At 41.5% G+C, this 23278-nt stretch overlaps 1 protein-coding gene across 1 annotated transcript in view; it reads right to left on the bottom strand.

Moving 5' to 3' along the window:
* ZNF385A (zinc finger protein 385A) overlaps window positions 1–23278 on the bottom strand; it is a 73008-nt gene that overhangs the window by 32812 nt on the left and 16918 nt on the right. Inside the window, exons 2-3 of the mRNA XM_088138004.1 lie at window positions 14023–14133; window positions 10721–10886 (exon numbers count right to left, since the gene is read on the bottom strand). Coding sequence (XP_087994130.1) covers window positions 10721–10886; window positions 14023–14133 — 277 coding nt within the window. The remainder of the gene's footprint in view (window positions 1–10720; window positions 10887–14022; window positions 14134–23278) is intronic.

The following is a 23278-nucleotide window of genomic DNA, read 5'->3' as shown; positions in this document are numbered from 1 at the left end:
CTTTAACTTCATTTGACTTTTAACTTTCTACTAAACTTGTTCCTGTGCCTTTGAACTTGCTTCAGGGTAGGCCGAACTTGAATAGAAGAAGCTTTTTCATCACTTCATTTCTATACCAGAAAAGCTCCAGAAACACTGCCAGTTATCCCTGTCACCAAACTGGTTCACTAAGGAGACCGGCCCTGAACTTATCAAGCTCAGTAGTTGGGCTTTGCTTTTTAATAGCATTTGTGCCAGCTGAAATTAGTCAGCTGAAAGTAGTCCAACCCGGCAATAAAACCAAGAGAAAATATTTATCTTCTTGATCGTTATGCAACAAACAAATAAACCCAAGAATTGGCTGCTGAAGACACTAGCTAAACATACATGTGAGCAACCTCCCACTGAAACCAGTGTAGTTTAAGCTAGTTGCAAACTCATTCCACTGCTTTCGATGCACGGAAAGTACAATTCTAGGCATGTTTATTCACTCACAGAATCACTGAGTTGGAAAGGCCATTTAGATTGAGTCCCACCTCCGGCCCAACACAAGAATCCAAAATAAAACAAGCCCAACATATTGTCATATAACCTCTGTTATATCCAACGGAGGACAGTTTGCCACCACTCTAACTGGTTCCATTCTCAAACTGCATTGTTGGGCTTTTTTCTTCCCCCCTAATGAGCAATTGGAATTTGCCTTCTTGTAATGTAAACTCATTATTTCATATCCTGCACTCTGGAACAGGCCTACTTCTGCACAATTGACAACAAACACTTTCAGGTATTTGAAGAGGGCTATTCTATTCCCTCATGAAGAAAATCCATCTACGCGGTCGTTAGGAGTTGAAAAGGACTCCTTTTCCTTGGAGTCCCTTGATCACCCTGGTCACTCTTTCTGAACCCATTCAAGTTTGTGCGAATGCTTTTTAAAATAAGATGCCTACAACTGGACACAATCTGTAAAATGGTAGTCTGAACAGCAGAATAAAGTGGAACTATTACTCTGTTACTTTCAAGCTATACTTCTGTTGAGGTAGGTTCTGTTTTTGGCAGCTACATTATACCACTGACTCATATTCAGATTGCAAGCAACTACTTTTCCAAGATCTTTTTTACAGAGAACAAAGAAGAGAAAACCTGTAGAGCAGTGTTCCTCAACCTTGACAACTTTAAGATGTGTGAACTTCAAGTCCCAGAATTCCCCAGCCAGCCATACTGGCTGGGGAATTTTGGGAGTTGAAGTCCACACATCTTAAAGTTGTCAAGGTTGAGGAACACTGCTGTAGAGCATGGAATTTTTTTCCCAATCCCTTAATATCAGCTCCACTTTGGATGAGAATGGAGCAGATGACAGGCTTAGAAAGGAAGAGTCAGCAACATTCTGGGCCACTGCCATAGGGGGATTTTTTCCTGGATTTTTCCCCCTGTAATCCCTAATCTGATCACATACATTTTTGAACTCAGTCTTTCTTTTGCCAGTTTCTCTTCCCCATACACACCAAATTTAGTCCCACTGTGTTCAGTTTTGGGAGACTTATGCTGCTGACTGATAGAGAGATGGACAGAGTCCAAGCCCTCTTATATAATGCTTTTCAAAATGTTGGATTGGAAAAAAAAAATTCCTCCCTATAATCAGTGCATTTGATTTTTGTTTCCTAAGTGAAGTACTTTGCAATTGCCTCTGATAAATTGCATTCCATTTCAGTCCATTTTTCTAACCAATCAAGAAAGCTTTTAATTTCTTTCTGTGTTCCATGGTATTAGATATCCAACCCAATTCTGTGTTATCTGCAAGTTTGATAAGCATTTCCTCCACCTTTTCATCCAAGTCATTAATAAAAATATTGATGACGATCCCAGATCTAAGCTTCCATGATGGTCAGTGGCTTCTTTAGGAAAGAATGTGTAAGACAGCAGCTAGCTTAATCATACAGCTCTCTTTTATCTATGGGAGCACACGGCTTCAGGCTCTTGCTAAACCTTTCTCCTTCCCTTGGTACAGTACCAAATGTAACTCACTGTCAGTTTCATGGCCATCCTAACGTAAGAGCTTCTCTTACTTTCAGGGAAGTTTGGATGATAAGTAAATGCAGCTTTTGGGATAGGAAGAGGGAATTACTGATGTTTAGCAGAGAATGACCAGCTCTCTGAACTTGTATGTGGCACTTCACAATAAATGAAAGGGCAGATCCTCCACCACAAAGTGGCTTGTAATCTAGAAGCCATACAAATGAGACAACAGTGGGATTGCAGGAGGCAGTTGGTGGCAATGATAAACAAAGGGGCCAGAGATTGCAGTTACATGGACTTAGATTTAATTGCAGGGTGGATCTGGCAATGAGAGAAGTGGGCTAATGGCTTCTTAGAACATTTTAAAGCAGAATAGCTGAGACAGCGTATAAAAACAGGAGTTGTGTACATACTAGGGGGTTACATGCATAGAGTGTGGCACTGGTTTTACTGGCAGCAATCTCGGGGGTCCAAGGGCACAGTGCGTGAAACATCTCAAACAAAAGAGAGAACACAAAGAGAACACAGCTTTGGAAACCTGCCTGCCTGGAGCTGTTATGACACCACCCCTGGCCCAGCCTCCCCAGAAGAGACATGAGAACACTTCTGGGGAGTGTTGGGCACTCTGGGTAAAATACACCCCTTTATCGTGCATCACTCTTCTCATTGGTTTTTAGCCTTCCCCATCTGCCAAGTCTGAATCCTCAATGAAAAACACAGGGTCTCTTGCATAACGGAGGGAGGGGAAAGCCCATCAGGTTCTGAGGTCATTGATGGCCGGAAACCAGCAACCCTGAATAACTCTCCCTACAAATTCTTTACCTCAAGACAACAGTGTCTTTGCCAAGTGTTTCCTAGAACTTATCATTCCAATGAGGAGCAGGCGGCTGCCTTGGACTCCACACAGATGTGAGAAGCACCTTACAAAAAGGGAAAACAAGAGCCATTCACCCAAAAAATAGCTGCACTGCAGCTATTTTAAACAAGGGTTCGATGCAGTTCCGAACCTACCTTACAACTAGTTCAAAATACATATTGTGCGAAGGAAAAAAAAGGCAGTCTGCAGCACAAATAAGGTCTGTTCTGTGCATGCAAATGAAGTCCAATGAACTCATTATGTAATTGTTTACTAGGAATAAGGCTCCCCCCTCTCCCCCCCCAATAATCTAGGAAGGTCACAAACTAAAACAAGGGCAATTGTTAAACTTAGTCACGCATCTCACACTCACTCATGCCCTTCTCATCTCATGTATGGACTACTGTAATGCAATTACATGGGGCTGCCATTGAAGACAGATGAGAAGTTACAGCTGGTCCAGAATTTAGTGGCATGAGTCATAAAGGGCATCCCTCAGTGGGCCATGTGACACCTCTGCTACGTGAGCTGCAGTGGTTAGTAGTGAACTTCCTGGTGCAATTCAAAGTGCGCTCATCACCTACCAAGCCCGCATGGCATAGGACCTGGATATTTGAGGGACTTTCTCTAATTGTTTCTAACCGTCCTATAAGATCCAATGGGCTTGGCATGTTTCAGGTCCCATCTATTCAGCACTGCAGCCTTAAGGGATCCAGGGGGTTTGCCTTCTCTGTTGCAGTGCCTGCCCTTCGGAGCAGCCTCTCCCCAAGATCCAGACAATGGCAACCCTGCTGTCCCTCGGGAAGCCCTGGCTGTTTCCCCAGGCTCTGGGCTAGGATGGGGTGTGCATCTGCTATGGAGATTGTGCCAAGCTATGTTAACTGATTCATTTTCTCCTCCCCTCACATGACTCTTTTTGGGTGTGCGGTTTTAAAGTACTGTTTTCTCTATTTTAATCTCGTACATATGCCCAGTCATTGGTGAGTGGACAACTCGGGAAAACAAACAAATACATTTCTAGCCTGTCTTCCCTCAAAGCAGTGTAAATGATTCCTCTTAGCTCTGTAAGGTAGATTAGGCTAGCCCTACTGAGTTTGATGGCCAGGTAAGGATTTCCAATCCTAATCTGATCCTCAAATCCAGCTTTCCCTGAGCTGTTGCCATCCAGCTAGGAGGGACTCCAACCCCCACTGTTATTAACCATTATGGCCATGGGCTTTTATCAGTAAAACACGTGTAACAGAAAATGAGGAGACCTTTGCTGGACCAAACAGGAGGAGGGAGCTCATGTTAATTCTCTACAAAATTTCACTGGGGACAGAGAGAGAAATGCACAGCCATGCATAAGAGACAGCTGGCACTCTTTTACAAGAGGGATGCTGGACTTGCAGGACTGCATCCCTGGACTAAACAAGTATCAGATTCCTTCCTTGTGCTCAAAATAGGAAACAGATCAGAGAGCCAGATTAGGTTAGTCTGATGTCATCAAATGGCCCCTACGCTCCTCAACAGAGCTGGGCGACCAAAGGCTGCACAATCTTGCAGGACTGCTTGTTGAAATTTAGGAGTGAAAATTGTTTGTGTGATTTCCTGTTGTTTTCTAGTGGAAAACTGAAGAAATAAGTTGTCTGGATAAAGCTGGTCAGCTAAAATGCAATTCCCTGCTCCAGAAGCCTCTTATTTCTGTGACATTATGACATCGCCCCCAATTCTTCTCAAGCTGTTGAAAATCATTGTAACACAAAGCAACTCTCCCTAGGACAAGATTGCCTGCTATGGTTCTAGAAGTACAGATGGAAGCACAGGTTGCTTCCAGCACAGGAATCAAATGCACTGAAAACACACAAACTCAAACCATGACGCACAGGTTGCATGTCTTCATCCTGCACAGCAATGCTTTTGATCCAGGAAGAGCTCAACGTTGACAGCAAGGCCTTACTCTTAGAAAGAAACAGAAATGAACTCTGTTCAATGACCCACATTCATACCATCTTTTATCTATCAGACTCACCCTGAAGGGTTTGAAATATCACGGTGTTTGAGTTCTCCCATTTCGATTATTTCAAGACACGGACACAACCACGCAGGGCATCCAATCCATGATCTGAACTCTGACTATCGTGTTTCAGCCTGCATTCATTTCTTGCTCATCTGCATAGCTGCAGGGTTAGCAGACTTCCAGTTCTCTCAGAAGGGAAGGCATGCATTTTATAAGAAGCTACCTTATGACAGATCAGATTATTGATTGATTTAGCCCAGGATCATCTGTTCTGATTGGCAGGGGCCCTTCAGCGTCTCTGGAAGAGGCCTTTCCCATTACGTTTTGTCTGATCCTTTTTTAACCAAAGGTGGCTGGGGCAGAACCTGAAACCTTTGGTCTTCAATGTTAGGATTCCTTGCTCAAATACCTGAGGGACATTTCATGAACTTCGGGTTGCCCACTATATATAAACAAACACTACCTGTTTCACTGTGTCAGTGAAATAGAATTGCACCCAAAGGCAAAATTTAACTGTCATTTTAAAATTTGGACTATGAAACTTAATTTTTTAAAAAACAAAAGTCCTGAAGCTTTTTAAGGCATTCAGATACAAGAAATGTTGGAAAGCCAATTCTTCACAGACAGAAAAATCCGAAGGCCTTCTTGGGTTTACTCACTGGTGCTGTTCAGGAGTTTGGAAAAAAAATCTTTTTTTAGGCAGGCATTTATGGCTCCAGCTCTGCCTGAATTGCTGCTGTGAATGGATTGGCCTTAATTAGTTGTTTCATGTGGCTCCAATATTCTGGCTCTATTTTGCATATTTTAACTAGTTTTGTAAACCACTGAAGAAAACAACACGCACACATAAAGAGGGAAGAATGAGGACTAAGGTGAGGTATCACATACCATGGTAGTTACTTAAATTAAAAAAGCTCCTTTATTTTCTCACTTGGCAGTTGTTTTGCTCCACACATCTGGAGCTGCCACTGATGACATGATAATCTGGGATGTGCTCTCTGACAGAACTTTAGGATTGGAAGAGACTTTAGAGCGCATCTTGACCAGCTTTTCCCAATCTAGGTGACTTTCCAATGTACAAACTTCAACTCTGAGAATTCTTGGCAGTGGCCATGAGAGCCAGGGAATTCTGGGAGTTGAAATCCACTCACTTGGAAGGGGCAAGGTTGGAGAAACCTGATTTAGTCCAACTCAGCTCCAGGCAGGATCCACAATTGTAGCATTCCCCATAGCTGGCTAGCTCCACCTATGTACTTTCAGCAATGGACAGTCTGTTTAACTGTCAGAAAGCTCTCTCCAGTAGGATCTTTCTCCTGATATCTTTTGTTTTCTATGCCTTTTCAAAGGCATGGTGGTCATAATTTGCAGGTCACTTATTCTAAGTCTACCTTTTACCATTCAGAATTGTTTTGAGACTAATCCCCTAATCTTTGGCCTGTTTCTCGGCTAAAGGGCACAATCATTTTGAAATACATTTTAAAGGCGCTCCCCCAGCAAAGGAAGGACGGGCAAATTTACCCAACCATAATTTCCTCACCAAGTTATGAGTTCAACCCTTAAAACCAGGCCAAAGTTGCCAGATCTTATAGGATTTTTGAAATAATTAATGTAAATTAGCATTATTTAGCACTAAAATAAAGTGATCTGAGAATCCATCATCTTATTCTCCAACTGGAAACTTGAATATGAGCTCCCGCCATACATTCCAGTATCATTTCTGGAAACAGCGCTGCGTAGAAAGAAGAAAAAAGACTTCCTTTCTTTGTGACCCATTAGGGTAGCCATATACAGTGGGGCAAAAAAGTATTTAGTCAGCCACCAATTGTGCAAGTTCTCCCACTTAAAAAGATGAGAGAGGCCTGTAATTTTCATCATAGGTATACCTCAACTATGAGAGACAAAATGGGGGGAAAAATCCAGAAAATCACATTGTCTGATTTTTAAAGAATTTATTTGCAAATCATGGTGGAAAATAAGTATTTGGTCACCTACAAACAAGCAAGATGTCTGGCTCTCACAGACCTGTAACTACTTCTTTAAGAGGCTCCTCTGTCCTCCACTCATTACCTGTAGTAATGGCACCTGTTTGACCTTGTTTTCAGTATAAAAGACACCTGTCCACAACCTCAAACAGTCACACTCCAAACTCCACTATGGCCAAGACCAAAGAGCTGTCGAAGGACACCAGAAACAAAATTGTAGACCTGCACCAGGCTGGGAAGACTGAATCTGCAATAGGCAAGCAGCTTGGTGTGAAGAAATCAACTGTGGGAGCAATAATTAGAAAATGGAAGACATACAAGACCACTGATAATCTCCCTCGATCTGGGGTTCCATGCAAGATCTCACCCTGTGGGGTCAAAATGATCACAAGAACGGTGAGCAAAAATCCCAGAACCACACGGGAGGACCTAGTGAATGACCTGCAGAGAGCTGGGACCAAAGTAACAAAGGCTACCATCAGTAACACACTACGCTGCCAGGGACTCAAATCCTGCAGTGCCAGACGTGTCCCCCTGCTTAAGCCAGTACATGTCTGGGCCCGTCTGAAGTTTGCTAAAGAGCATTTGGATGATCCAGAACAGGACTGGGAGAAAGTCATATGGTCAGATGAAACCAAAGTAGAACGTTTTGGTCTAAACTCAACTTGTCGTGTTTGGAGGAGAGAGAATGCTGAGTTGCATCCAAAGAACACCATACCTACTGTGAAGCATGGGGGTGGAAACATCATGCTTTGGGGCTGTTTTTCTGCAAAGGGACCAGGACGACTGATCCGTGTAAAGGAAAGAATGAATGGGGCCATGTATCATGAGATTTTGAGTGAACACCTCCTTCCATCAGTAAGGGCATTGAAGATGAAACGTGGCTGGGTCTTTCAGCATGACAATGATCCCAAACACACTGCCCGGGCAACGAAGGAGTGGCTTCGTAAGAAGCATTTCAAGGTCCTGGAGTGGCCTAGCCAGTCTCCAGATCTCAACCCCATGGAAAACCTTTGGAGGCAGTTGAAAGTCCGTGTTGCCCAGCGACAGCCCCAAAACATCACTGCTCTAGAGGAGATCTGCATGGAGGAATGGGCCAAAATACCAGCAACAGTGTGTGAAAACCTTGTGAAGACTTACAGAAAACGTTTGACCTCTGTCATTGCCAACAAAGGTTATATAACAAAGTATTGAGATGAACTTTTGATATTGACCAAATACTTATTTTCCACCATGATTTGCAAATAAATTCTTTAAAAATCAGACAATGTGATTTTCTGGATTTTTTCCCCCATTTTGTCTCTCATAGTTGAGGTATACCTATGATGAAAATTACAGGCCTCTCTCATCTTTTTAAGTGGGAGAACTTGCACAATTGGTGGCTGACTAAATACTTTTTTGCCCCACTGTATATTTTCCCTACATGGTCCCTGGACACAACGTTACATGATCACACAGCACCATTTTCAAGAACGTACTGTATTTCTAGCTTTCCCTGAGGTATTCTTACTTTTGCTTTGAAAAAAAATTAAAAAGGATACAATCAACTCCATTTTCATACCTTTCCTACAAAGTGCTTCTTTGCAGACTGTAGAAAGCAACAATAAACAATCAAAATTCAGTTAACATGTTCTGGATAACTAAGCTTGAATTCAGTCTAAATCAGAGGCTGTTTTATTACTTATATTGTCATGATTAATAAAATCATCTAGTTTCATGTTTTTAGCAGTATCACTACTTAAAAGTAACCACGTTTACTAGACTGTGAATTTAAAGGACCAGGACATGATTTCATTTCTTCTAGCCTGAAGAATAAATGGCCTGGTTAAGTCACTCCAAGCAGTAATGATCACTCATGCAGTGATGGGAGGCAGATTAAACTTCCATTTAAAATAATTCTACATTTACAGGGCCATTGACTTCTGGATATACTTAATTTCAGCTCCTGCATTGTTGCTCTTTTCAAAATGGTTTTTTTTTTTTTTTTAACTTTTAAGCTTGTCTCCTAAAGTAGGAGCATGTAGGCAAGTATATATTTTATTTACATAAGGCTGGGCCAGATAGATCCCTGAGAAATACTTCAAAAGCCCATCTCCCTTTTTAAAGCCACTTCTCCTGAATCTCCCTCTGGGCAGTGTCACTGGATGATCTCAGGTCCTAACATGATGAGAGAAAAAATGTCCTTTACCCACGGTATTCACAGCACACGTAATTTTACAATACTCCCTCAAAGCTTCTCTTAAATTGCATTTCCTTGAATGAAAAAGCTCCAAATTTAGAACTTCCCTTGCAGATAAGCTCTAGTGGCTTGATTATTTTGGTTCCACTTTTCTTCACCTTGATTGATTATGTGCCATCAAGTTTGCATCGACTCTTAGCAATCACATTTCTTGCCTCAACACAAAAAACCCTTTTTGTGATGACGGAAAATTGTGTCAGGTGCTGTTACACAGACAGTTCAATTTTCTAATCTTTCTCTAATAGTTCCCAATATAGAACATGCCTCTTTTGCAGTTGTTATTCTCAGAATACTTCATCAAGTGATGCCTCAGATTTTGCCTATTGATTCACTGCAATCATTTATAGCTTTAAAGCTGTATATAGCTTATATACAGGATAATACAGGTAGTCCTCATTTAGTGATTGCCTCATTTAGCAACCGTTCAGTTATGACAGTGATGAAAAAGTAACGTTATGACCAATCCTCCCATTTATGACCTTCATAGGTTAGTAAAAGATCATAAAATTGTGATGTTTCACTCAGCAACTGCTTCACTTAGTGTCTGAGTTGCCAGTCCCAATTTGATTGCTAAATGAGGACTACCTGTATACAACAGAGAAAAGGCACAAGATCTCACTCCATTCTTGGAAAAGGCTCTGATTTTAAAAAGCCTTACATGGAATGACACACTTCCTCTAATCCTTGGCTGTCCACAAAAAAGCTTGCCTCACATTTATAAAGGCAGCTGTTAGTCCTAATGAGTGGGTTTATTTCCCCCTCCCTCATCTCCCCTTCTCCTTCATCCCCCTGCCCCCAAAGGTACCAGATTGGATATGCAGCTTAGCTGCAGTCCTGTGGAGGCTACAGCATCAGAAATGTACAGAGGCCGGATGAGGCTAGTCACTTCCTTGCAAGTCACCAAAATCCCTCTTCTGCAGCTGGGAGGCAGAGTTCTCCGGGCAAGCATGCTGGCTGCAGCCCCAGCTCCATTTCCATCAGCCATTGGAGCCGTAATCAATGTTTAATTAGATGCGATTTAATTACCCGCTTGCTCAGCGGTCACTCGCACCGAGAAGACAGCTCAAGTTCCCAGCATCAGGAGGATAGGCACAACGTCAAAGACAGGATGTAAGATCTAACCTTCCCCCCCCGCCCCCGCCCACTCCTTTAGCACAAAGGTTTCACCCTCAACCCTGTAATTGCTGCAAAATACAGCTAAGGTCTTATTGAACTCTGTAATTGAAGCAGAATGCAGGTAGTGCCCAGAGCCCTGTATTTCTTTCCTAGCCAGCATTATCAATGTTTGTTTAGCTTCCCCAGAACTGGCTCCACTGCAGAAGGGGAAAAGGCTCATCATCTCTCCTGCCAAGCGAAGAAACAGGCACATAGGGCTGGACTGAGAAATGCCCTCTTCTTATGCTCTGGCCTGGGAATACCTCTTCATTTTCCTAAAACCCAAAAGAACCCAGTTCTAGAACTTCGAAGCATAACTTCTGGAGTACATCCTGGGGCAACAGATTCACAGAGAAGTCATGAAAGTTGGTTCAACATTTTTGGAGAATAGAGAATCTCTCTCAGACACACACACACACACACACACACACTGTGTTCCTCAGGAAGCCCTAGGATTCTAGGGAGAACTTGAAACGAAAAAGGAAGAAGTTTAGTACCTGTGCGGTCAGAATCACTCTCCCCAGTGCTGGAGGATGGACTGCCTGCAGATCCTGGCTTGTCTCCCTCACGGGGCCCCGATTCCTTCTGCCGCGTTCTGGCTGCCTCGATTCCCTTTACTCGCCGGGCGTGGCGGTTCCCCTTGTAGTGTGCTTCAGCCTGGCTCTGTGCAGAGAAGAAAGAACTTCATGAACAAAGCAATCTGAGATCCCAAGCCCATAACATTATGAGCACTGGTTGATGGGAATTGCACACATTTATAACCTTTCTGGAGCATGTTACAAGCACATACCAGGCTAGGCCAGCATATCTAAGAAGTACACCCAAATAAATTTCCAGGAATGCCTTCAAACTAGCTTGGTTTATCCCCCTTGAAACTGGCATCCTTTGTCCCCTTTCCTTTTAAGGAACACTGCGACAATGAAGAATAAATTAATTCACATCTGATCCCATGTATTATCTATATTAATAATGTTCTCCGAATAGATTACTTTCATCTATAAAAATGTCATCTTTGATAGAAATTTTAAATATAGATGCTTACAATATTTATATTTCTCCTTAAGTTCATGTATACAACAGAAGATGGTAGCATCTAGCCATCCTTGGCTGATCACCAAAAAGCTAAGCAGGATTAGCCCTGGTTAGTGCTTTGATGGAAAATCACCAGGAAATTCCGAAAGAGGTAAATTTGACTAAGGAGTAAACAAGCAAACAGACAAACCCAACTTTCAGAGAAGGAGATCGCAAACCACATTGTTGTGATTGATGCCAAGAAAACAATACAGACCTATCCCTGTAGTCATCATGTAATTTACCTTTTTATATATGTAAGTTCATATATTGTTATTCTTTTTCCTATTTTAATACACTTTTGTACTTGATCTTTCTTAGGTTGTATTTTGGTGCTTTCTTTAATAAAGATGCAAAATCCCCACCCCAATATGTTGTTAATTTCCCTTGTTTTTTCCAGACCTGTTTTGTGGCTATTTTGGGAAAGTAGGGGTGGATGTGAAACAACATGATTATAGCACCAGCTTGTCTAATATGGATAAGCAAAAAACTAACCTTTCCAGATTCAACTTGAATGAAAATACTCCCATTTACAATCTTGGAACCAAGAAATAAACACCTCTTAATTGCCCTTTGTCTCTGGGAGAAGAAAGGTTTTAATTACAATTTCCTCTTTTTTTTTTTTTTTGCATATTTTAATAATATTTAGCAGTTCTCTTTTCTTAGACCTCGGTTTCTAGACAGAAACATTTTTAATAGTGCAAAACATCAGAACAACATGTCACATGATTTCACTAGGTGCCCTCGAAGGTCAATTCCAACTCTCTGATTCAGTAATCATGTTAAAGGGCATCTAGTCCAACCACTTGGTCAATGCAAGAGCCACTTGAGTATGTCTGACAGATAACTAACAGTCTTGTTGAAGACCGCTGGCATGTCATGTGGCAGCCTGGCTTCCGCTGTCTGACAATTCTTACGTCAGAAACTTCATCCTGATATGTAGCCTGTACCTGCTTCCTAGTAATTTTAATCTGTTAGTACTGGTCTACCTTTTGGACAATAAAGAATACATCTACTCCCTCTTCTGTGCAAAAAACCTTCAGATATTTGAAGACTGCAATCATATCTCCCCATATTCATCTTTTCTGTAAGAAAAGTACCCAGATCCTTTAACTGTTCCTCAGAAGTCTTGGTTTCCAGACCCCTCCCCATCTCAGTAGTCCTCTTCTGAAGTTGCTCCAATTTGTTACCATCCTCTTTGAACTATAATACTTTGAACATAATACTCCACATGGGTTCTGACCAGAGCAGAGTGGGACAATTATGTCTGTGATCTGGATGCTCTACTTCTATTAAAGCACCCCAAGACGGAATTTGCCAATTTAGCAATGGCTTCATTAAATTCAGTTCTTGATAGAAGCAAGAGAATATCAGGAGTCAAAACCACCTCCTACCCTGGAATAGAAGAACTTGTCAACTCAGAAGCTACTCACCTTCCCTTGTCTCCTAATCTTAACAGTGCCTAAGGATTTTAACTTTAACAACCTTATCATGATACAGATAGGGTGGAACTAAGCATTACCAAAAAATACAGAGCTGAACCATTCAATGTTTTTTTCCTTCCTTTCTTTCCAATAACATACAACATTAAAAATAAAAATAAAATTATAACGACAATGTCATCATCTTGTGCATTTCTCCATACCGACATCACATCATGACCTGAAAAACCAGGCTAGGGACAAATCATCATAGAGAAAATCTATCTATGAGGTCACTAAGAGTCGACAACAACTTGATGGCACATAATCAATCCATCAATCAATATGACATCATAGGCTATTGGAAGAAGAGAAGTGCACAGTGTGATAAGCACATTGCATTTGTGTTGTACCACATCAGAGAAAGGGAACTGGTCTCCCTTCAGATGGTGCTTGACTCCAATCCCATCAGTCCACTAACATTTGGAGGGCTACTCAGACCCAAGTCCTGATCTAAACTTTACTGGATTAAGATAAAAAAAAAAAATACAAAGCATAAGAAGATCCTTGTTTTGAGTTCCATCTTTGAGGAATTTAAAATATATCTTCAGAAGCGCCGCCATAGCCTTATCTGGATCTTGAAAGAACACAACCTGCCCTGATTCTGAAATTATATTTGAAGTCAAGATTAAATGATTTGTTTGCTTTGCTTTTTCACTCAGCATCTTCACTGACTCTCTCACATCAAGTATGATAGTTAACATGAGGAACAACTAAGGCTTAACACAACTCTCCCTGATGGAGAAGGAAGACAGAACAGGCAAGTTGCTCATAACATGTCTCTGGGATATCTAGGCATCTCCACCAAGACCCCAATTCGGTCTTGGACCACGGAGTTCCCCATCATTCAAAGAATAGATAGATCTATAATCTGATTCAGCACTCTACTGGATCGTGCTAATCTGCAGATTTGCTATATGGTGCATTTTTGTTGTTTTCTTTATACTTTTGTTATATTACAGTCAGGACTATGTAGTTTATTCAAATGTAAACAAAAATTTTGAGACCCATTGGACAATGATCAATCCCTCTTTACAACCTATAATATAATAATCACTTAATCCAATATGAGAAACTTCACCCATTCTCCATATTGTTATATACATTTAATTTCCTTAAGGAACTGAACCTGGACAAGTAAAAGGCATGTGATCTCAGAAATGTCTTTATATATCTTTTGTCCTCTGTATTCCCATTACTATCAACTGAAAGGCACAGCAGAGTGTCAGGACTTTCTAAAGACTTACCTCAGAATTGAAACGGATCTGACAGACGTTGCAAGAGATGATGGGGCGTTTGGCCTTGGTTACAGGGACCCCAAATGTATGGTTGATCACTGCTTTCTGCACTGGGTCCATCTGCCAGGGGAAAATAAGTAAGAATTGTGGTCAGTGATTACATAGTACCTGGTACTTATAAGGCCTACTTCTCATATAATGCTGAACTGGAAGGCTAACCACATAATCCTGTCAACCCATGGCACAGCAAGTATTTCCATGCCTGAAACACCAAAAGTGCCCCAATCCTGTTCTTATCTCATCTTTTAGTGCTATAGTAAGTGTTTTCAAGCTTATCCTGTAAGACCAATTGGGCTGAGTTCACTCTCTGGTGGCTCTGATGGAACCTGCTTAATGTATTGCAGGCTGATGGGGCTACAGCTAGATTCAAAGGAGAGAGGCTCTGCCTATATTAGGCTGAGTGAGATGGCTTTCTCAGGTGTTAGATTTCAAAATACCCCTGAAAGATACCTATTTTACAAATTAATACTACAGGTAATCCTCGACTTACGACCATTTGTTCAACAACTATTTGAAGTTACAATGGTGCTTTAAAAAGTGACTTATGACTGGTCCTCGCACTTACAACTGTTGCAGTGTCCCTGCGGTCATGTGATCAAAATTCAGGCACTTGGCAACTAGAATGTATTTATGATTGTTGCAGCGTCCTGGGTCACATGATCGCCATTTGCGGTCTTCCGAAAAGCAAAATGAATGGGGGAAGCCAGGTTCGTTTAATGACGTGATTCGCTTAACAACTATGGCAAAAAAAAGGTCATAAAATCAGGCACACTCACTTAAGGGCCACATCGCTTAGCAACGGAAGTTCTGGTCCCAATTGTGGTCTTAAGTCAAGGACTACCTGTATCTATTTGTTGTCATCCCCAGTGATGGGGAATATCTGAGACGCTAAAAGGTCTCAGGCTAGCTTTAGTTGTTGAGGAGGTGATTGTGCAAATTATGTAAATTGTTTCCTACGTGCCTTTTATACAGCTATACAGCTAGGTCCTATATACATGCTAATCTTCCCAAAATGGCCACCTGCAGAGGTGCTGGAAATTATAGGGTTTACCAAATAGGAATGGCATAATTCATAAGCCTGGGCACTCCTGCAGGCAAGAGAACAAAACACTATGAACAGGACAATTGGAGGACAAAGGGATCCATGGAAGAATAATCTTCAGATGCCTTGGCATAATGGTGAAAGAGAGGAATGAGGCACATTTTGCAAGGCAGTACTGTAGCTACAAGCATGAAATGGGAAGTTCCTATTTTAGCTCTCACCTCAGCCATAAACTCACTAGGTGGCCTTAGGCAAAGCACTTTCTCTCAGCCTTGGCTCTCCTTTCTATCATGGGAACAGGAGGAAGGACAAACAAAGCTAGATAAACACTCTACATTCATACTGTTTTAGCTGCAAGATGCTTTGAGCAACACTGATGGAACGATCTTCTTACACAAGCCTGCAGAACAGATTAGGTCAAGAGTCAGAGGGTCTCCCCACTCTCTAAGACCCCACACCGTTTCTACATCCCATTGACTTCCATCAACAGTCAGCTCGCTTCTTGTATAGCTCACTGAGCTAATGCGTATGGTGAGTTCTGAACTTCGTGACACACTTTACCGATGCAAAGTATGGTACCGCTATTTAAGCCTGCCACCGTGCTGTATACGAGGGGGTTGCGAGATGTACATACTTTTGTTCTTTCAATATGAAACGCTCAGGTGGGCTGATGATGTGGGTCAGAAGAGACAAAGGAGGAGGTATGGCAAAGAGTTTAGTTTGGCATCCCCCTTGTCTTCTTATCCTAGGGGGACCTATATTTGTCCGTATTCTGAAACCGAGGGCAGCAGCAAGGAACTGAGTTATGCTCACATATCTCTCTGTTGTCTCTGGCAGTAGCATAACTAAACTGGAGGTCAGACTGAATAATTAGCCAGTCAGGCAGCCAAAGATACTGGGCGTTTCCTGGGCTACTGCTCTGGCCACTCTATTTAACATGCTCATTCCTTGGGAAAACCAACAGTCTGGTCTCCCTGTTATTCCCACATGTCTCTCCTTGGACTCTTTCTATCTCAGCGATTATACATTTGGGTTGGATGTCTCCATATTGAGACAAGGTCTTCCATGTGGAATGCACAACGCTGTCAGGAACTTGGAGAGCCATGAGTCTTGCTTACTCTCCACTAGAATGGGGACTTTGGCCCTCAAATGCGACTGAATTACAACTCCCACTAGTCCCACTGAAATTGGCCAACAATGAAAGATGCTGGAAGACAGATATCTGTAAGGCCGTAGATCCCCACTCCAACTTTATGACACTCCCAACTATTACAGCACACAATGTTTTCATTGGCTTGTTACAACCCAGTGCAAAAATGCAACTGGAGGGGAAGAAGTGACTTCATGGCTAGAAGTGTCCCCTTGAAAATTCTGGCAGCCCAGAATATAGTTAATAAATAAATTCTTGGCACAAACCTGGAACATGGCCCAGGCTGGGTTAGCTCTCTGACCCTTACTTCTGTGATTGCAATATAAATTGACAACAGGCAGCTGCCGAGAGGCAGAAGCCAAGTCTGCCACCAATTGCCTGATGACAGAGACATTTAATATACGAAGAAAGACAAAAATTGAGGACAGAGCACCATACAGAGACCCTCGGAGTATCTAAGTAGAGTCCCCAGTATCCTATTAAGGGAACGGTGTCCTCTCTCCTCTGAGTGATCTTAAATCATCTCTGCTCCAGTTGGATTTGTAGTACAAATAGAAAACTTTAAATTAGCCAAAATGCTCCTCTGCACTTCAAATGCTTCTTTTGCACATATTTTTCCACTTGAACAATCACCATGGGGTTAGCATCAAAAGCCTGAGCGAGGCTCAAAGGCAGTTGATGAAAATGGCTACTGATTCACCCAAGCAGGGTGTGCTGTCTGTACCTCATTTTGCGTCTGTTACAGCAGACAGTGTTTCGTATGCAAAAGCTTTTCTGTTATTAAAAAGGTGCACAAGCTTTCAGATGATTAAGTCCCAACAAATATCTTGTGCTGTCCCTATTTAATCATGCGTCTTGTCTTGTCTCCCGAGGGTTTTTGTTTCTCACTGAAAAAAATCTTAATTTTACCTGCACACGTTTTCCCGGGGAAACTAAAACTGGTTATCTGTAAACCCAGAGTCCAGTGACTTCACAGTGCCATTTCAAGCCCCACCCACTCTTTTCTGACAAACTGGGTCAAATTTATGGAATACTGTAGGCGTTATGTGGGAAATCATCACATCAATTCATTTTTACAACAGTTAGGAAAGTAAAAAGAGAAGCAGCACAATAACCCAAAGTGCATTAGCCCAGAAAAAGGAAAAATATAAATCTACTGAAAGCAGAGAAAGATTTGATCTGAGATAGAGGGACTGAATTAAAATTAAACAAGTATGTAGTAGGAAAGATTCTTAGAGAAGTCTTCCCTTCCGCACAGTTTCTAAGAGTCACTTGTACAGTGAGATGGGCGGCATATATAAATTTGAAAAATGAAGGAATGGATGTTTGGATGTGTTATGATAACCAGCACTAGAGATCTGAAACATCAAAGCTGTTCAGACATTACTTGATTCCTGAGATGCAATATAAGACAACCCTCCTCCAGAAGATCTGCACACTCATCTAATCATGGTAAAAGGTTAACTAATGAATACTGTAAGGAAACCTTATGATTATTTGAAGATTATTTGAAGATTCCCCAATCCCTGTGAGAAAACGTTCTTGTTTTTCTAAGAGATTTCTCAGTTCACCTTTCTACTCAAGGTGTGGGGAAAGAAGGGAGAAATAATGTGAATCTCTCAGCACCAAGTAACTTACGAACAGCCACGAAGAGCTAACTTTCATTTACTTTTTAGTTGTCAGGACCTCAAACGTTAATCTACCAAGAAAGATACACCCTTCTTCTGATTGAGGGGAACAAAAGTTACTGGGTAAACTCTAAGAAGTTCAAATGCACCAAGCTGAGAAAATTATTTTACGCAGAAGAAATTCACTGCATGTAATCAGGACTTTAACAGCTTTGTTTGGCATTTTAAATATATGACACATTTTTACATATGGATCTTCATATATTTGTGTAGGGTAGTATAATGTGCTAATTATTGCTACGCAGTAGTCTTAGTTTATAACCCAGCCAACAAACCTTTATTACTGAACAGATTAAGAATATAACAAATAAATCCTCCACTGCAGTGGAATGCTCCATCAGGGTGGCTTTGCAAGCAGCTCCCTTTGATTTCAGCTCGTCCATATATTAAAAGCAACTGAGAATAAATCTCCACGATGAATGGAGGAATGCTCAAGGTGACTGGCGTGGGCCCCAGCTTCAATCAACCACCAATTAACAGACAGGCTATGCTTCTACTCTTTCTTCACTCGACTGCTTTTAACAGAATGAAAGCAAGTTCACTCTTGGTTAAATACAAATCATCTGTCATTTTAAGACATACGTTGCACACCTGGGGTATTTCTGTGACTTTGCTGAACCACAATGAATTTGCCTAGCATAGACAAGGAAGAGAAGTCCAGGTTTGGCAGAGAGTAACTGTGCCCCAGTTTGCAGCGCTGAGCTCCTGTAAATCCCGTCTCTTCTGCACACTCTGTGGTTGACCAGGATGGGCCACCACCTAGTTCTGCGGGCCTCTCCAGACGTTTGCTGCTACAAGGAAGAAATTTCACTCCTCTAGGAGCTGCCCTGCTCTAAGGACGTGCATTAGAAGTGAACCCAAAGGGAGGGGGCTCTCTCCCCACTCCCCTGCCAGTAACGGAGACCCTGTCAAAACAGCAGGCCATAAACTGGAACCGCTTCACATGCCTCCACAGGGAAGGGGAGGAGAGCAAGAGCACGCAACAGCTGTTTAAATAGCTCCCCCTTCATCCCACGCTTGGCCAGCACATTCAAGTTCATGTCTTGCACCAAGATAGTGTCTTCCAGATACTGAGATCTGAGACATACCACAGTAAAATACTGTGCTGCAGCTCTTGCTGGACAGAATAATTTTAGGCTGCAAATGAACCCTTGATACCCTCTGCAATCCTGAAAACTGGGCTCTCTGGGACAAGATTTAAGCCTAAGCTTAACAAGTTGATTTTTGTTTAATGACTGAGGCTCAAACAGAGGAACATTCAAACATGTCCATCTTGACGTGATATCCTAGGGTCCTGCAAGAACAGCGTCATGTAATTTTTGTGATGATGTAGCTGAACCCTTTAACCACCGGTACAGCTAGAGGCTTGCTGCTTTAACACAGATATATTGTTGTTACATACCCTTATGAATGAGTTGGTTACAAATAGAGATTCTGATGATAATGTAATAAGGTCATCTTTCACTGAAACTTTTGTAAAACTCTATATACATATATACATACATATAAACTTTATAGACATATATACATGCATGAGATACATGTATGTATGTGTGTATCTCATGCATGTATATATGTATGATTTATATACAGGTGGTCCTCGCTTAACAACCACAAGTGGAATTGGAATTTAGGTTGCTATACAATGCGGTTAAGCAAATCATCACATGATCGGATCCATTTTTACAACTTTTTTGCGGCAGTCATTAAGTGAATCATGTGGTTCCCCACTGATTCTGCTTGCTGGAAGCTGACAGGGAAGGTCGCAAATGGTGATCATGTGACCCCGAGATGCTGCAACCGTTGTAAGTGCAAGCTGGTTGCTAAGCACCCGGATCACAATCACGTGACCACAGGGGCGCTGTGACAGTTGTAGCTTTGGACACTGGTCGTAAGTCACTTTAGCACCATCGTAACTTCAAATGGTCGCTAAACAAACAGCCGTTAAGTGAGGACTACCTATATAATATACCCCACACACACATATATGATATATATTACACACACACACACACACACTTTTGTTTTTCTTTTTTGTTCTGTTTAATTAAAGTCATTTTTAAAATAAATAAATAAATAACACTAGGCAGGCAACTTTCTAGTGTCTGAGGACCACACTTGTTCTTTGCTTTTCTTCCAGATGAAAAAACACATAAGACGGATTGCTTGCAAGTCAACAAGGTCTGCCCACTGATATTGCCAGCCTACACAAACTCATCCGACAAGCTGCTGCTCCCGCTTACCCAATACCTTCTAAAAGGCAATTACTTAAGCATGCATGTTGCCTGTAGCTCTCTCATTTCTGAGTTTCATTGCTGCTACCAAGAAAGTGGGAGAATGTGAGCAAAGCTTGCAAGAATAGTAAGTCACAGAAGCTATAGTGGAATAGCAAAATGGCAACAGAAGGTAATTACTATGATTGGCTGAACCTGTAAAGATGGCTATTCTAGAAGAAAAAATGACTGTGCAGAGTACCCTTGAGGATACATAACTGCTGCAAAGACAAACTAGTGATTCCTGAGCAAGTACAAGAGTACAATTTACAATATGGAACGGAGAAACACAAATAAACATAAGATTCAAGTACTGTTTAAGAGTAGGATCACAGATTGGAGGGCTGGGGAAAGCTGACTTTAAAACCACAATAATAGTTTGAGACAATTGCCAGATCTTCACACGATGACCTATCCTCCCAACCCATCTTCGCAATAAACTGTCCACAGCTGGGTGCTATTAAAGTTATACAAAATTTAAAGCTGCCTAAATTAAACTCACCTACATTAAAATATAGGCATATGAATTGTGAAAGAAGAGGAAAATGTCTATTATGGTTGGCAATGTTAACTGAGTTACCATTAAAATGAAGATTTTTTCTTAATAAACTGTTTTGGACTGCAGATGGTTTTGCCACAAATCAAAGCAGTAAGAGCCAGCATGAGAATATCTGTACAGTTCTACAGTATCTGCTGCTACAGGAAGGGAGGGAAGAAGGTGGTGGTCGAGGAAGAGCCTGCTTTTGTGATCAGAGGAGATACAACTGGGAAATAACAAAGGAGCACCTTGTTATCTCGGTGTAAATGCTCTTCTTCACTTTCTGACTTGTACCAGCGTTCCTAGTTTGTTGCTTTGCCTCGCCTCCAAATAAGAACAAACGGCCATGATTTGAAGAAGGCATAATTGCTTGCTCTAATGGGACTTCATGGGAAAAGCAGGGATTAGATGAGCCAAAAGAGCATTCCTAATGTCACTAGCAGAACTAAACCTTAACTATCTTGCCAGAATCTCAAATAGAATATTTCCTCCCTTCTCTACTCAACAGCTCTTAACTGTCCTCAAGATCTTACAAAATTCTAGGCCACAAAACTAAGTACTCTTCTAGCCTGGGCATGTTCCTAAGGTAAATCTCTCCATCCTGCTTCTCTGCAGCTATGAAAAGACAGCGGGGGGAGGGGGGGCGGGGAGGAGGGGGTTAACTAAAGGCTAATTCATGTATGCACCACGCTCAAACTGTACACATTATGTGAAGATAGAGAAGGCTCTAATGCTGGGAAAGGTAGAAGAAAAGAGCAGAAGAGGTGACCAGCAGCAAGGTGGATGGACTCAGTTACAGTGGCGATGGGTGCACCATTAGAAGTCTTGAAGGACCAGGTTAGGGACAGATCCTCCTGGAGAAAATCTATCTATGTCAGTGTTGTCCAAACTTGGCCACTTTAAGATGAGTGGACTTCAACTCCCAGAATTCCCCAGCCAGCCATGCTGGCTGGGGAATTCTGGGAGTTGAAGTCCACTCATCTTAAAGTGGCCAAGTTTGGACAACACTGATCTATGTGGTCGCTAGGAACCAAAAATGACTTGATGGCACATAATCAATTTTAAAAAATCTATTTATGTAATATGTGTACAACTTGTTTTCCCTTCAAATCGCTTCATGATTCATGCATATACTATTTCCAATTAAAAGCTGGCACGTGGTTCCAGAAGCTTTATGTTTGTAAGAAGAGATGTTACATATAAAGACATATTATACACATACATACAAATTCATAACTTAATACTCTAGTATTAACATATTGTTGTGAATTTGCCACAAGAACAAACATGAAAGAGATTGTCAAAATTGCAAACCTACCATGAACAACGGAACAGTCTGCAAGGAGAAACAACATTACTTACCCTCTCCCCACGCATTATTAATTCAAGACCATCAAATGAAACTGGTATAAAATTCAGGACAAGCAAAGAACTCACTTCATACAAGTATTTCATAAATGCTGCCCAGGCCTGCTGCAGTTTCTGCAAATTTTAATTCAAGCTATATTTAGAAATCAACTAAACCTTCAATTCACTGATCAGTGGGATTATGCATAAAAGGCCCACATGGTGTTTTATAATTATTTTTGATTTTAGAGTGGTACTGCGATACAGAATGAAAAGGAAAAAAAATAGTCTTTTTTTCAACAATGGGTGGTTGTGTTTGCTTGCTTGTTCACACTGAAATAAACAAATAAATAAATAAATAGGGAACAATGGGCAATTCATTGTATCAAATGTTCAGAGTTATCTTAATAAAAGAAAATCCAACTGCAAAGATTATGGGAATATGTAAATTCAGTTACATTTAAACCAGATGATCACTTAAACAATCTATTTACCAGCTGAAGTATTTTTTTTTTCTTACTGATTGGTAGTCTCACTGACATACTTGGGTTTTAAAAAGAATTAGATTTCATTTCCAAGAAGTTCTCTGTCACTGGCTAATTAACGTGATTGCTCTGGATGCAGCTTCCCCAGTCAGAGTCAGCCTACCGCTCATTACTAGAGATTGAGAACAGATGACCATCACCCTTGCCCAATTCAGACAACTTCGCCTTGCCTGTCTGACTGGCAAACTCTGATGACAAAGATCTGGACTGAATGAATCTTCAACTCATCCAGCATAACTTGCCTTGCAGTCTTACATATTCAGTGATCTCGTTTCCAAGAGACAAGGAATCTCCAGAGACTATTCCCATTCTTTGGAGAAGGAACGACCAAACAGCTGGAAGAGGAAAGAACGAAAAAGGGGAAGGCAGGCCACATCTATTTTAAGAAAACTCCTTTCCAAAAATAAAAAAACTTTTGTTTAAAAAAAAAACTTTTGCAAAGAAGTCACCACAACAGTACAAAATCCAAGAAGGGCAAGGAGAAGTGATGGAAAATGAGAGGGGAAGCAAAGCCAGATGAGGGAGGGAAGAAGGCTCAGGGGAGCAGAGAGTTACTGCAGTCAGCACCAGTCTGGGAAAGGTGACTTTGGAGGCTGTTATTGATCCTTCTGCAGGACTGACC

This window comes from Python bivittatus, unplaced genomic scaffold (assembly GCF_059951505.1).
Source record: "Python bivittatus isolate LINGU-HERP-01145 unplaced genomic scaffold, Pbiv_v1 ctg000220_np1212, whole genome shotgun sequence".
Lineage (NCBI taxonomy): Eukaryota > Metazoa > Chordata > Lepidosauria > Squamata > Pythonidae > Python > Python bivittatus.
The sequence above is the reverse complement of the archived record's forward strand: the minus strand, read 5'-3'. Positions and strand labels throughout refer to the sequence as shown.